Source organism: Cebus imitator, unplaced genomic scaffold (genome assembly GCF_001604975.1).
Source record: "Cebus imitator isolate Cc_AM_T3 unplaced genomic scaffold, Cebus_imitator-1.0 Scaffold29, whole genome shotgun sequence".
Lineage (NCBI taxonomy): Eukaryota > Metazoa > Chordata > Mammalia > Primates > Cebidae > Cebus > Cebus imitator.
Window position 1 is genome coordinate 5,487,734 of NW_016107344.1, and position 15,525 is coordinate 5,503,258.

The 15,525-nt window shown below is 33.4% G+C and overlaps 1 protein-coding gene across 1 annotated transcript in view; it reads right to left on the reverse strand.

The window, feature by feature from the left end:
- Positions 1-15,525, reverse strand: part of KLHL1 (kelch like family member 1) — a 422,085-nt gene that overhangs the window by 256,234 nt on the left and 150,326 nt on the right. The window contains exon 3 of the mRNA XM_017523615.1: positions 8,925-9,061. Coding sequence (XP_017379104.1) covers positions 8,925-9,061 — 137 coding nt within the window. The remainder of the gene's footprint in view (positions 1-8,924; positions 9,062-15,525) is intronic.

Genomic DNA, 15,525 nt, shown 5'->3' on the forward strand with positions numbered 1-15,525 from the left:
TGGAAAAATTAGAACATGATTTTACATCTTATAATAATTTTGTTGATATGTAAGTTAAGATGCTATTTCTGTATCCGACAATATGATATTGACTACCTATTGATCTCAGAATGTTGCTGTAAGGACCAATTAAGATAAAATGTGATAAAGTCATGAATATAATACACAATAAAAATGCACCTCAAGTACACAAGGTAGCAAAATTATAAACCAGTTGTTTAAAAAAATGCACCATTATAAATGTATACCAAATCATACATATGAATTAAAAACCATATTGTAATACTGAAACATGTAATAAATTGGACTTAAAATTAATAAATGATAAGCAAAGTGATGACTCCCAGTTCTCATACTTTATTCTTACGTAGGATTGTACAAAGGATTTGAAAAAACATATAATATCACATATTATGGATAATTATCATAGTTGAGTGTTTGCTACATGCAAACCTTTATGCTAAATTAGCTTACTTTTACAAGTTTATTTACTCCTTAAAATAACCCTCTCACTTAAAGATTATTATTTTCCTTTTCTTACATTTAAGGAATCTTAAGACTTAGTTTGACCAAGATCCATAACTAAAAAATGGGGAAGCCCAGGTGACGTTTCAAGTACTTAATGAGAAGAAGAAATAGGTGCATGCCAATTAGAATAAATGTCCAAGAATCAGAATGAACACTTGGCTGCCCACATCACACTGAGTGGTAGCTGATTATCAATTCAAGTGAAGGCCAAAATTAAGTCCTAGATATCTGGTGTTAAATTACATTTACAAACACAAAGGAATAAAGTGTATAAATATTTTGAAAGTAAAGGTGGAAAAATCCTGAGACAATATAGTAAACCTTATGATTAATTTAGAAAAATACACAGCATGTACCCTGAACACTTGGAAACGTGGCATGTGATTCAATTCCTAGCTTCTAACAAAGCAAGACTGAGAACAACAATAAAACAAAATCCAGACTGATTGTTCAAGGAAGTTGGTTATGGGACCTGAGACATTTCCCTTACTTTGAAACCCAGCAAATAATTGTGACTTACACTGTGGTAGATACATAACCCTTAGTCTACAGCTCCTAAATATTTAAAGTCACATAGTTATTTCTTTTGCAGTCTCTCTATTAAACCCCATTGCACAAAGCCAAAACACTGTTCAATAGCAACAACAAAAAGCTGCATAACATTCACAAAATAGAAATCATTTGTATTGTCTATTTTGGTACAATAATTTTTCCCAAATTAGTTTTATACGATAGTACTCAATGTTTTACGCACACACACACATTTTACACATATATGCACACAAATGAAATGAGGTTTCTTGCTAAAATGATGGAAGGGTAAGGATTTGATGGTGATTACAAATTATATTATTGAGTTTATTTTTATTACTTTTACTTCTATTTATTGAATATACAGGTTGTTTAAACATTCTCTGAAAATTGCTTAAATCAATACTTTTAAGTAATGGACAATATAATACATAAAACTTGTCTTCGAAGGCTGAGTTTCTTAAATTGAGAATAGAATTTTCCACTTAGTAAAAGCCTTAAGTTTAAAACTAATAATGTGCTAATGTGCTTGCATAATTCATGCCACTTGAATTAAACCGGTAATAAAAATGAAACAATAATTTACTTTTAATTACAATAAAAATTCTGAAGGGTGTTTAAGTGATAAAGTCCAAGCTGATTATACACTTTTTAATATTAAAGCAGGACATTAAACATTTTAGCCCCTATGTGTGTATGTTTATTTCATTCAAATGTTTGGCAGTAAGCAGAAGCGATCTTAACATTTCTTAGCATGTACCAAGATTTTAATTAACTTCAGTGGCACACAACTATTTTTTTTTACAAGGAAGTTAACATTTCAATATGATTAAAGGTCTGCCATTTGGCAGTTTAATTTTCTACCCCTCTTCTTAATATCACTACTAGATGGACAGCTTCCTTTATTTAAACTTTGTCCTTATCAGTTCTCTACAGGACCTGACACTTTGCTAGTAACCCTGCAATTCCATCTCCCATATTTGTTAGAATTCTATTTTCTTACACATCAATGAACACAGTATATTTTCAAGTATGTCAGGATAGTAGGGACTATGTAAGAGATAAACTAGGAAGAAATTTCTATCAGTCTAAAAGCAACTTTAAAATATAGTGAACCTCAAGTGCATCCTTTTCAAATATATTATAGTTTTCTTTTCAAAATGTGATCATCCATTTTTGGCTGTGATTGAAATCCTAATGCGTGTGCAAGTGCATTCAAAATCAGTATTTGTTGTTCTCAAAATTTGTTTTGCTCCATTCTTAAATTAGGAAATACTAGGTCATATATATCAAAAAGTATGTTTATACCAAAATAAGATAACAAAAAGTTGTATTTCGTGCTAAATTTGAAGGCCTTTAAAGGTAAGGGGTATGTATAATTCAGTATATTGTTTTTTCAGACCCCATCATAAGACACAGTACATGGTAGACAAATATTAAAACTTGAGAGTTGTTCAATGCATTCACAGGACAAGGACCATTAGACATTAATATGCTTATATTCTCAGGTTACGTGGCTACCTAAAGGGAACTAGCATTAGACTGGGAGAAACTATGAACCAAACCTACACGGAACTACTGGATAGCAATGTGAGAGGCAGTTTAAGCTACTCAAACTATTTTGAGAGCAAGACAGCTAGGAGTCACTTCAATGAACTCCTATCACAACTGATACTCTATACAAGTACACAGATCTGGTAGATACAATACCAGTCGATTTATGTTCTGATATTCCTATTCCAGTAACAGAGCAACAACTTACTACTGATCATTTTAAGGTAACTTTTACCTCATTAACTGGGCAGCACTAAGAAATTTAGAGGGCTTGAATATTTATCTGTGTCCTCATATTAATTTAAACCAGACCAACAAATTTGTGCTCTACCACAAGAAGATTTATAAATGCTTATTTGAAATAAAAAATAAGTAATTCTCAAAAAAAGTTTGGTGTTTTTGCTATGCACATGCTCAGCATAGAAAAATGTTCCTCTGTAAAATGTATAACATTCAGGATGAAATATCTGAAGTTCTAGACATTGCTACCTCTTTAGGTGATTTGAACATAGTGATAAGATAGTGTATGGCCTAATTATCTTTTCTTCTCTGACTTCATGCTTTTGAGGATGTTTCATAGAATAACTCCTGAACAACTTTAACTTCACTATGCCAAATCAAAGGCTTATTGAAGAGTAAATGAATAATTTCTCAGTTTTCATTTCTATTCAACCTAATAGAAAAATGAAACTACAGAATAGAGGCTGCATTAGACATAGGAAAATGCTCACAAAGCTGTTTTTAAGTCAATTTGACACTTTAAAACTGAGAATGCCAACAAGTGGATAGTGATTCATAGATTTTACTACTTTTAAAAACAAAAGTAAAGAGGTTTTGCATTATATTCTGCTCCAAATAATTCTGTGCGTTGCCGAATTTGTTTAAAGGTTTATGACATTTTAAGCTGTATCCTAGTAGTTTTTTTATATAGATGGTTCCTGACCTATTATGGTTTGACTTTCAGTTTTTGGACATTCCGTAATTTACAACGAGGGTAGCACATCCAGTTAAATCCATCGTAAACCAAGGAGCATGCATATATATAATTTACATTGCATCTTTTCTTAATATACAGTGTGACCCTCTTCATGCCATAATTGCTCAAATATTGGTAACAGGATGTTTTGATTTTGAAAAACTCATATACAATTTTATAATTACTGATACACAATCTGAATTCCAACTGAGTATTTTTTTGACAATAAACTCATTTTTATTCTATAAGTTTCTCAATAATGTGGACCAGTAATATGTAGAATACATACCTACATTATGGTAGAAATTTTAAAGGATAGAACTACACAAATGCAAATATATCTGAATAAAACAGTATTATTTTATTGCATGTTTTCTCTATATTAATTCCTGGCTATGAAAGAAGGAAAATTTATAATTGTCCGTTCATTCTGCCTGTTTCTATTATCCAACAAAAGTCTTGTTCATGAATAGCATCGCTTTAGAAAACTCAGAAATTAAATATGTGACTCTTTTGCCCAAAATACTCAGTGTGGTCATTGTCAGAACAGGTTTTTTTTTCTTTCTTATTCTTTTCTCTTTGTAAAAGATTTCAGCTTTTATTAATAAAAGTTTTATTTGTTTTAATTTGGAATCGTTCGTTTATTATTTGGTTTTGTTTTTGTTTTTCCATTTATTTATTGTATTTTAGGTTTTGGGGTACATGTGTAGAACATGCAAGATTGTTGCATAGGTACACACGTGGCAGTGTGATTTGCTGCCTTCCTCCCCATCACCTACATCTGGCATCTCTCCCCTTGCCATCTCTCCCCAACTCCCCACCCCCCACCGTCCCTCCCCTATTTCCCCCCAACTGACCCAAGTGTGTAGTGCTCCCCTCCCTGTGTCCATGTGTTCTCATTGTTCAACACCCGCCTATGAGTGAGAACATGCGGTGTTTGATCTTCCGCTCTTGTGTCAGTTTGCTGAGAATGATGGTTTCCAGGCTCATCCATGTCCCTACAAAGGACACAAACTCATCATTTTTGATGGCTGCATAATATTCCATGGTGTATATGTGCCACATTTTCCCTGTCCAGTCTATCATCGATGGGCATTTGGGTTGGTTCCAGGTATTTGCTACTGTATCTAGTGCTGTAATGAACATTCGTGTGCATGTGTCCTTATAGTAGAACGATTTATAATCCTCTGGATATATACCCAGTAATGGGATTGCTAGGTCAAATGGAATTTCTATTTCTAGGTCCTTGAGGAATCGCCACACTGTCTTCCACAATGGTTGAACTAATTTACACTCCCACCAACAGTGTAAAAGTGTTCCTATTTCTCCACATCCTCTCCAGCATCTGTTGCCTCTAGATTTTTTAATTATCACCATTCTAACTGGCGTGAGATGGTATCTCAATGTAGTTTTGATTTGCATTTCTCTGATGACCAGTGATGATGAGCATTTTTTCAAATGTTTGTTGGCCTCATGTATGTCTTCTTTTGTAAATTATCTGTTCATATCCTTTGCCCACTTTTGAATGGGCTTGTTTGTTTTTCTATTGTAAAACTGTTTTAGTTTTTTGTAAATTCTGGGTATCAGCCCTTTGTCAGATGGATAAACTGCAAAAATTTTTTCCCACTCTGTTGGTTGCCGATTCACTCTAATGACTGTTTCTTTTGCCGTGCAGAAGCTGTGGAGTTTAATTAGGAACCATCCAACTGAGTATTTTTTTTAAATTTAAGATACCAGTTATAAAACAGTACTACTTTGTAACACACACTGTTGTCAAATTGGACCTTTGTTCTTTATAAATGGCTAAGATTACAAGCAGATTTTCGACTAGGAAACTGTGAAGAAAACCCAATTGAAAGTTTTAAAAGAAAAAATTTTGAAATTGCTTACACTCCTAATTAAGAATTTAGAAAGCTGACATGAGCTTAATATTAAATATATAATTATTTTTCTAATATCAGTGTAAATTTTCTTTCCATTTCTGAGCTACTATAATGTGGGTAAAACTGACCTTATGGTGTCTCTTATTTTAAGTAAAGAAACTAACTTCATACCTTAAAAGTAGTCACCACTATGTTCACAGTCTCATCATTATCCCAAATAGTTCCAAAGATTATTATTATTTCATTCTTTTGACACAAAGACCTTACTGGACTTTTACCCTTTTGTACATATTGCTAAGTACTAACCTTTTCATGGGTATATTTTTCTTTAAAAACAAAATTCTTTTGCACTGTTATCACCATTGCTATCTCTCACTGATACCATGGCCATTCTTACCAGTTACCTAATAATAATAATAATAATAATAATAATAATAATAATAAAAAGTCTACATGTTTGCTTTAGTTCTTACGGAATTTCTCTGAAAAACTTGATCTCAGCACTTCTCATCTAATTTTTTTGGACTACGGGTAACAAGTTGGATGAGTTAAATAGGGAGAGTGTTTCCCGTATCTTACTATATACAATTTTTTACTATATAAAATTCTATAAAAGAATATTTTTTCAATCAAAGATTATTAAAATACAATCATTGAAGCTTATCTCAAACATTCATTGTAAGCCTGCTTTATCTATGTACTTTGTCCTTAATTTCTAAGTTAATAAGATAAATTACCTACATCTGGTTCTTTTAAATCTTACAAATGTTTCAGAGTTCATCAAATGTTACAGGTTTAAATCATTTTAAAACCCTCTGACCTATCTCTATTAAACACATTTCTTCTACAGCTATTAATTAACTATCAATTACTGACATAGCTGATCCTCCCTAGTTTCACTGAAGTCTCTCAAACGCTAAAATTAAAAAATATATATATTCTCAAATGGCTGGACTTTTACATATATTCCTCTCATTCAATTTTTTTCTGCTAAGATAAATTTATTTTTAGCTTTCTTTAAGGAAACATCTTAGATATCAGTTAGCTGGCGAGTTAGGTAGATAGTGCAGTTATCTCCTATGCTTCCCTTTCTGTACAATTGATCACTTGATCTGTTGTTATAAATTGTCACACTGTATATAACAAAATCAGGATACTTGTCTTATGTCAACCATCAATCTCTCCAATAATAGCCCATAAATATTTTCCTCATCTAATACATTTCTGTAAACTCACAATTGAAAATTTATTAACCAACTGGAACATACAGGTATTGGAGCACAGGCCAAAGTGGCAGTGGCAGCTGAGAGACATTTTTGTATCCTGTCTGCCCTCTACAAAGCAGAGCCAAATCTGGGTCATTACATTCAGCAGGGAGCTTTGAAACACCTTCCAACTTTGTACAGCAGGATGCTGAGTGTCTTTTGACCTAGTTTTGCACACAGGAAATGCAAGGCTGCCAGAACATGGAGGATGGAAGTGTTAGGTTGTTAGATCTATGACTTTTAGTTGCAGGAAGGATTCCTAAAATGTTGGCTTCATGATTCTCCCCTTTCCAGTAATGTAATTACGCTTGCTGCCTCTTGGCTCAGAGGTAAATATTCCTTCATATGACTCTTTCAGATTGTATGCAAACTGAAAACTGACCAAGATGGTCTTAATATTTCCCTCGGTTTGACTAAACTTTGGACAGAATTCTTCCTGACTCTATGCTGACCCCTCTTTTTTTTTTTTTTTTTTTTGATACTCATTAAAACAACAACAACAACAACAACATGGAATTGTAAATTTTTTTCTCTAGTCCTATGAGATGCCTTTTTAAAAACCTCTTGCTAGTTTTACAACCCAGTATTTCTTTTTCTCAAAGGCCTGAACACCGCATCTTTGAAATATACAGATCAAGGGAATAGCTCCTCTATGGCCCAGTTTCTGGAAGAGAGTAGAAGCCTAACTTGGGTGAACAAATTGCTTAAGTTGTAAAACTATCCTAAAGATGAGAAAGTTTACTTTTCCCTTTAGTAAAACCTATTAACAAGCACAGATGGACCTGTCCTCTTCCTCTGATGTTGGCACTTAAAAATCCTCCTTTTCTTTGTTTCAGTAAATTTCAGACTGAGTTTGACTCTGTCTCCTATTGTAATATCATTGAATAAAGTCTTCTTTACCTGTTTAACTTTGTCTAGTACGATTTTTGCTTTATCTTAACATTACTTTAAAACTGTAAAGACCAAAAAAGTCTAAGTATTTTCCTTACATTGCTGCTGAGATTAAGCAGCCAGAGCATGTGCACTTTTTTTTCCCCCAGGCAGCTTCATTTACTGAGCGCTATATTAGTGTTCGCAAATTCTTCATGATAAGTGAAATCCTGAAAGAGGTCAGAGTCCGCCCAGTTCCCAGGTATTTTGGCTCTAATGGTTGATCTTCACAATGTCATCTCTTGTTTTTCTGTTAGCAGAAACGGTGCAAAAATAAAACTCCTTAAACTGGGTTCCTGCTGCTTTGACAACTAGGCCAGAACCTGCGTTTCTTCATCTCACACCAGTATTAAGAATTTAGGCAAAATGCACCACATTCCATTTCTAAGAAATAATACGTAAGACAAACCATCAATATATACTGCCTGCCTTGGTTTCTCGCACAAGATTTTACATCTCCCCTCTTCTTGCTAAATGTAAGTAGTTATTAATAAGTGTTAAGGGAGTGTAAGCCCTGATAACGCTCTGCATGTTTTATGCCTTCTAACGCTCTTAACTTTTGGCATTATATCACATTTATTTCCATATCTACATCTTCTCTTCATTTGGTCTGTGAGCTTCTAGAGGGAAAATACATAGATTTATTAGTTTATTCTCTACATACACAACTAATGCTTGTATATTGAGTAATATTCAACAAATATTCACTAAAATGGCGAAATTATTTGAATGCACTAATTATAACACGATACAAAGATCAACAGAAAATATCAACATAGATTTAAAAAATAACACAAAAATGTCATTTGCACAACTCTAAGTATCTTTAGTACCCATTTCGACTACATTTTTCAAGTCCACAATCAATATTTTGTGAAAGATTTTACGTTAAAGTAACACATTATAGGGAAAACGTTATTTGAACCCACCATTTCCAAAAGAAAAGACCATTAGAATTTCTTTTCTTCCTAAGCAAATATGAACATGAATTTATGTCTAACCTGTTTTTCTCCCAGGTTCTACCATTTATTTATGTAAACCAGTTTAAATCCTTTGTGCAAAAAACAAAGTGTATATGTATACATATATACATTTGTAATTTCAGTGACAATAAAAGTTAGTCTGATTTTTGATCTGCTAAATAGTTTTCAACTGAAAAGATACAGGATTTTTTTTTAAGCTTTAAATCCTATACTTAAAGGAAATGAGCTACAATTCATAAGACATCAATATGATGTTATAATTATTTTGCCATACCTGTATATGCAAACTGGACAAGGTCCCAGAGGGCATTGGGGTCTATGCCTTCCATTTTGATCTCTTCTTGCTTGGCTTCACAAACATCGCTTGTAAACATGGCCGCAAAATAGTCGGAGACTGAACTCAGAACAAGCCTGAAAGAGTCACAGGTTTTAATTTAGGCTATGAATGTAAGGCAGAAAATAACTGTGTCAACCAGAATGCAAAGAAGAGCAGAAAATCAATCTATTGATCAATCAATTAATGCATTATATTTATTGACTTATGAGTTGTACTTTACAAAAAAAAATCTTCCTTAGCTTTTCATCATAGGGCATTCTCATACACTTTCTTCTTTCACTTTAAAAATATTTTACCATTTAGGGCTTCAGCCCTTTTAAATAATACATTTTATTTTTCTGTATATAATGATTCACCTTTCACCATGCTAACTTGCCCCACTGAATTATGGTATCATCTCTATAATAAATTTGAATTCATAGTGTATATTGATGTGTTGCTGAGATTTTTATTATGTTTTGTTTATTTGCCTGTTCTTAGGCCAGCAAAACAGTATGTTAAATTCTAAAGATACCTTTATTACCAATAAGGCAAATACCTTCTTTTAATATTTTAAATTTAACTATTAGTAAAATTTTTTTCTTTAATAAGTAGAGTTTTAGGCTTCAAGTTTAAATCACTTTTTAAGTTTTAATCATAATTCCTAAAGCATTTTGATTTAAAAATGCATTAATTTTTTATTTGGGGAGATTTAGAATATTTTTCATATAAATTCATTCCATTTAAAAGTATAAAATATCGCTGAATTCAGGGTACTTTGCTTCCTTTTCGATCTTAAAGTTTTTCCAAAATTGCTATATGTAATCTTGGTTGATTCTTATATTGCTACAGTTTTGTTGGCATTGTGTATACTATCTATTTTTTATTCTATTTTTGTTGTTTTTTTGTCTGTTAGAATTTATTAACTGATAAATTAATAGATTCATCCTTTATCTGGCACATCTGGTGAATTATTTTTACTAATTCTTTTGATTCTGCTACTTATTTTACATTTAGGTAAATGACCATATCATCTGCAGTGACGTTCTTTTGACTTCTTCCTATTCATTCTGGGTAACCTCTCTTCTTTCCCTTTCCTTACAACCTCATCTGCGACGTCCAGTGCTGTGTTAAACAGTTCCTCTGTCACATAGGCATTTTCTGTTTTGTTCTATATTAAAAGAAATGCATTTAAAATTTCTCTCTTTAGTATGACACCTGCTGAATATATTTGGTATAAAAGATTTACTACGTTGGAAAAACCTCTTTAATTTCTAGTTTTGCAAAAACTTTTTATAATATTTGAGTATTAAAATTTATAATGTGAATATTTTAGAATGAAAAAAATTAATGATATTTTCAAGTGTAATTATAAGATAAATACATCTCTATTTTATTTTTTGTTTTCCTGATCTGATTTTGAATTTAGATTATAGTAGCCTCATAATATGAACTGGGAGTTACAACTCTTTAATTTTGTGTAATAACCTTTAGAATAAAGCAACTACTTTTTTCTTTAAGATATTCCAGAAATTACCTGAAAAACCATCTGCATTTGGCTATTTTTGAAGAAGGCTTTCCTAATATCACTTCCATTATTTATTAAGTCACAAGGCTTATTCAAGTGCTCTGTTTCTTCATACATCCAATTCTGCATCTTAAACTTTCCAAAGTGTTTTCCACTTTATTGAGATCCTAACATTTATTTATTTATAATTTCAACATTTTTTTTAGAGACAGGATCTCATTCTGTGGTCTAGGATATTGTGCAGTGACATGATCATAGCTCCTTGCAGCCTTGAACCCCAGGGCTTAAAGCGATCCACCTGCCTCAGCCTCCTGAGCAGCTGGTACAACTTGTAGAAGCTACCACACAACATGGATTCTAAAATATCTAATGTATGTAGTTCACAAAATTACATTTGGGTTTAATTGTATCAATTCTTATTTGTTTTTAATTTGCTCTAGTTGTTCTTTGGATTCATGTTTGTATTGTAATTATTTCATATCATTCATTGTTTTTCACGTGTGTATGCACACATATGTGTGTGTTTAAAGTGGTTGCTTTGGGGCAGGAACCAGAATTTTGTTTTCCATAAAGGGCCAAATAGTAAATATTTTACATGTTGAGAATTATGTACATAGTCTCAGTTGCATATTTGCCTTTAGAATAAAAACTCAATCAGTTGAAAATTCAAAAATGAATTTTAGCTTATGGTTGACACAAAAACAAGCTGCATAGCAGATCTGGCCCCTGCACAGATGTCTGCTGAATTTATCTGGAGATTACATTAACCAATAGTCTACCTTCATGGATATTGTAAGAAATTCACAACATAAAACACCTCCTCTGCTCAGTCAAGAATCGAAAAGAAGAACATATATGTGATAGCAAAAATGTATTTAAATGTACCGCCTTTTTCACCATTTTTGGTGTTCTTCATTTTTGATGTGGACTTTAATCTGGTATCAATATTGGAAGAAATGTCTTTAGTTATTTCTTGTACTCTAAGTCTGTTGGCAAAAAATATTACATGGCTTTCATTTATCTCAAGATAATTTTATTTAGCTGCATGTCTAGCATCTTTTAAAAGTTATTTACACATGATATAGGATTCTAGGGTGAGTTTCTTTTGGAACTTGAAATACCGGAATTTATCAATTAGGTACCACTGTTGTAGTTTTTTTTGTTTGTCAGTTTGTTTGTTTGCTTGTTTTAAAAATAGGGCCTTGCTTTGTCACCAAGGCTGGAGTCCAGTGACACGATCATAGCTCAGCTCACTGGTGCCTCAAACTCCTGGGCCCATGCAATTCTTCTGTCTTAGCCTCTCAAGCAACTAGGGCCACAAGCAGTTGTTACCATGCCCAGCTAGTATTTTTTTTTTTTTTTTTTGTAGAGATAGGGTCTTGCTATGTTGCCCAGTTGGTCTTGAGCTCCTGGCCTTTAGTAATCCTCCTGCCTCATCCTATCAAAGCACTGGGGTTACAGGCATGAGTCACTGCACCCAGACCACCCTATTTTTAATAGAAAACTAGCTTTCATTCTTACTATTGTTTTTCTGATGTGATATGTCCTTTATTTTTGTTTTTAAATTTTTCTCTTGATCTTAGGGTTTTAGTTATTTAGCTGTAAGTGGGACTTAATATTTACTCAGAATATGATTTTCTGAGCTTCCTGGAGCAGTGGATGGATTTTTTTTAAATCAAATTTTGAAAATTATCTGCAAAATTTACTATATTTTCACCCAGTTATCTCTCTGACATTTTCTAGGACTCAAATTGCATATATGGTTCAACAACTGAGAATGCTACATACGCTGTTCAATCTTAATTGATTTTACACTCCATTTTTCTTTTACTCACTGTTTTACTTTAGGTAATTTCTAATCACTTGAATTTTCTCAAATGTCTTTATACTCTCAATTGCTTTATTCATTGTTACCTATCTTTTCCTGTAAATAGTTTGAATTATTTGTGATAGTTACTTTTTTCCCTTTTCTAATACTTTAAACACCTGGGTCATCTCTTGGTAAATTTCTACTGACTGATTTTTGTTTGAACGACGGATTACAATCTCCTGCTTTTTCCATCTACAGTAAGATTTGATTGTTTAACAGATACCATACTTCCCCCCAAAAATGTAGAGGCTAAGAAGGGAGCTAGCCTTTAGTTCTTAGGTGTTGTTATTTGTTCTCTGTTTTGTTTTGGCTGTTATTGACATATTCACGGCCTTTTGATGGCTTTAAAGTATAATTATTTGGTTTATCTGATGGAAAACAGAATTACGAATACAATTACACCTCATTTTACCGCATTTCACTTTACTGTGCTTTGCAGATATTGCAGTGTTTTAAATAATCAATGGTTTACAGCAACTCATGATCTAGCAATTCCATCAGCACCATTTTTCCAACAGCTTATGCTCACTTCATGTATCTTTGTTGCATTTTGGTAATTCTAGCAACATTTCAAATATTTTATTGTTATATCTGTTATCATATTTGATCAGAGATCTTTGATGTTACAATTGTCCTTGTTTTGGGGTGTCATAACTATACGCATATCAGACAATAAACGGTAAGTGTTGTTCATATTCTGACTGCTTAACAGGCCACCCCCTCATTTCTCCCTGTCTCCATGGATTTCTCTATTCCCTGAGACACAGTATTAAAAATAGCCAATTAATAACCCTGCAATGGCCTCTAAGTGTCCGAGTGAATGGAAGTGTTGCCTGTCTCTCACTTTAAATCAAAAGCTAGAAACGATTAAGCTTAGCAAGGGAGGCATGTAGAAAGTGGAATGAGACTGAAAGCTAGGCCTCTTTCGCTAAACACTTAGTCAAGTTGTGAATGCAAAGGAAAAGTTCTTGAAGGAAATTAAAAGCGTTACGCTAGTGAACACATGAATAATATAAAGCAAAACAGACTTATTTCTGATATGGAGAAAGTATGGGTGGTCTGGATAGAAGATGAAACTCGTCACAACATTTCTTAAGCCAAAGCCTAATCAGGAGGAAGGCCCTCCCTCTCTTTGGTTTCATGAAGTTTGAGAGAGGAGAAAGGTGAGGAAAATGCAGAAGAAAAGTACAAAATTGGCAGAAATTAGTTTACCAAGTTTAAGGAAAGAAGCCTTCTCCATAACTTAAAAGTGCAAAGTGAAACAGCAAGTGGGTTGGGGCAAAAGTTACTTTATTTTTTGCTGTTATTTTAACATCAAAACCCGCAATTAATTTTGTATCAACCTAATAGAAGCTGCAGCTTCTATGACCATTGATGAAAGTGGCTACACTAAACAACAAATTTTGAATGTTGACCATATATAGAAAGAAGATGTCATCTAGGATTTTCATAGTTAGAGAAGTCAACGGCTGCCTTCAGAGTTTCTAAGGACTAACGTACCTGGTGAGTTTAAGTTGAAGCCAATGCTCAGTACCATTCTGAAAATTTTAGGGCACTTAATAATTATGTTTTGGCTACTCAATCAGTACTTTAGAAATGGAACAGTAAAGCCTGGATGACAACGTATCTGTTAGCAGAATGGATGGCTTACTGAGTATTTTAAGCCCACAGTTGAGACTTACTGCTCAGAAAAAAAAGAAATCTTTTCAAAACATTATTGCCTCATTGACAATGTGCCTGGTTACTCAAGAGCTCTGATAGAGATGTATAAGGAGATTAATCTTGTCTTTCGGCCTGCTAACACATCCAGTCTGGAGCCCATTAAGAAATAGTTTTGACTTTCAAGTCATATTATTTAAAAATATATTTCCTTGCTATTTCCTTTTTATTTGTACAGATTTTTGGTACATGGGCCATTTTATTACACGCATAGATCATGTAATGATCAAGATAGGCCTTTAAGGGTTTCCATCCTCTAAATAACGTATATTGCACCCATTAACCAATTTTTTAGCATCCTTCCCCTTCCCACCTCCTCACTCTTTTGGATCGCCATTGTCTATTATTCTACTCTCTATGTCCATGTAATCACATTTTTTTTTAGCAACTGCTTATTAGTGAGGACATACCATATTTGTCTTTCTGTGCCTGACTTGTTTCACTTAAGAAACTGACCTCTAAGTCCATCCATGTGGCCATGAATGACAGTATTTCATTCTTTGTTATGGCTTAACAGTATTCCATGTGTACCTATATCATATTTTATTTATCCACTCATCCACTGATGAACAATTTGGTTGATTCCATATATCTGCTACTGTGAATAGTGGTGCAATAAATATATAAGCACTGGTTTTTCAATATATTGATTGCTTTTCCTTTGGGTTGACACTCAGTAGTCAGATTGCTGCACGGAATGTTAGTTTTATTTTTATTTCTTTGAAAAATAAGTCTGTAGATGCTTTAAATAATAATTCCTTGGAGGCATCTGGCAAAGTAAGTTTAAAGCTTTCTGGAAATTTTTACTCTCCTACATATCATTAAGTACATTCATAAGTCATAGGACAAAGTAAAAATGTCAACTAGGAGTTTGCAATAAAAGAAGATTCCAACCCTCATGGATGACTTTGAAGAGTTCAAGACATCAGTGGAGGAAGTAATCTCACTGGAAGTATCCCCTAGCCTATGAACTAGAATTAAAAGTGGAGTCTGAAGATGTAACCAAATTGCTGCAATCTCATGATCAAGTTTGAATGGATGAAGAGTTGCTTCTTAAGGATGAGCAAAAAAAGTGATTCTAGTGATGGTATCTACTCCTGACAAAAATGCTGTGACATCATTGAAATGACAAGAAAGAATTTAGAATATTACACAAACAGGCGGGGCATGGTGGCTCACTTTGAGAGGCGGCTAGTGGATCACTTGAGGCCAGGAGTCCAAGAACAGCCTGGGAAAGATGGCAAATCACTGTCTTTTCTAAAAATACAAAACTTAGGTGGTTGTGGTGTCACGTGCTTCCTGTAATTCCTGCTACTGGGTGGCTGAGGCATAAGAACCACTTGAACCTGGGAAGTGGAGTTTGCAGTGAACCAAGATTTCACCACTGCACTCCCACCTGGGGCCACAAAGCAAGACTCTGAATCAAAAAACGAAAACCCAAA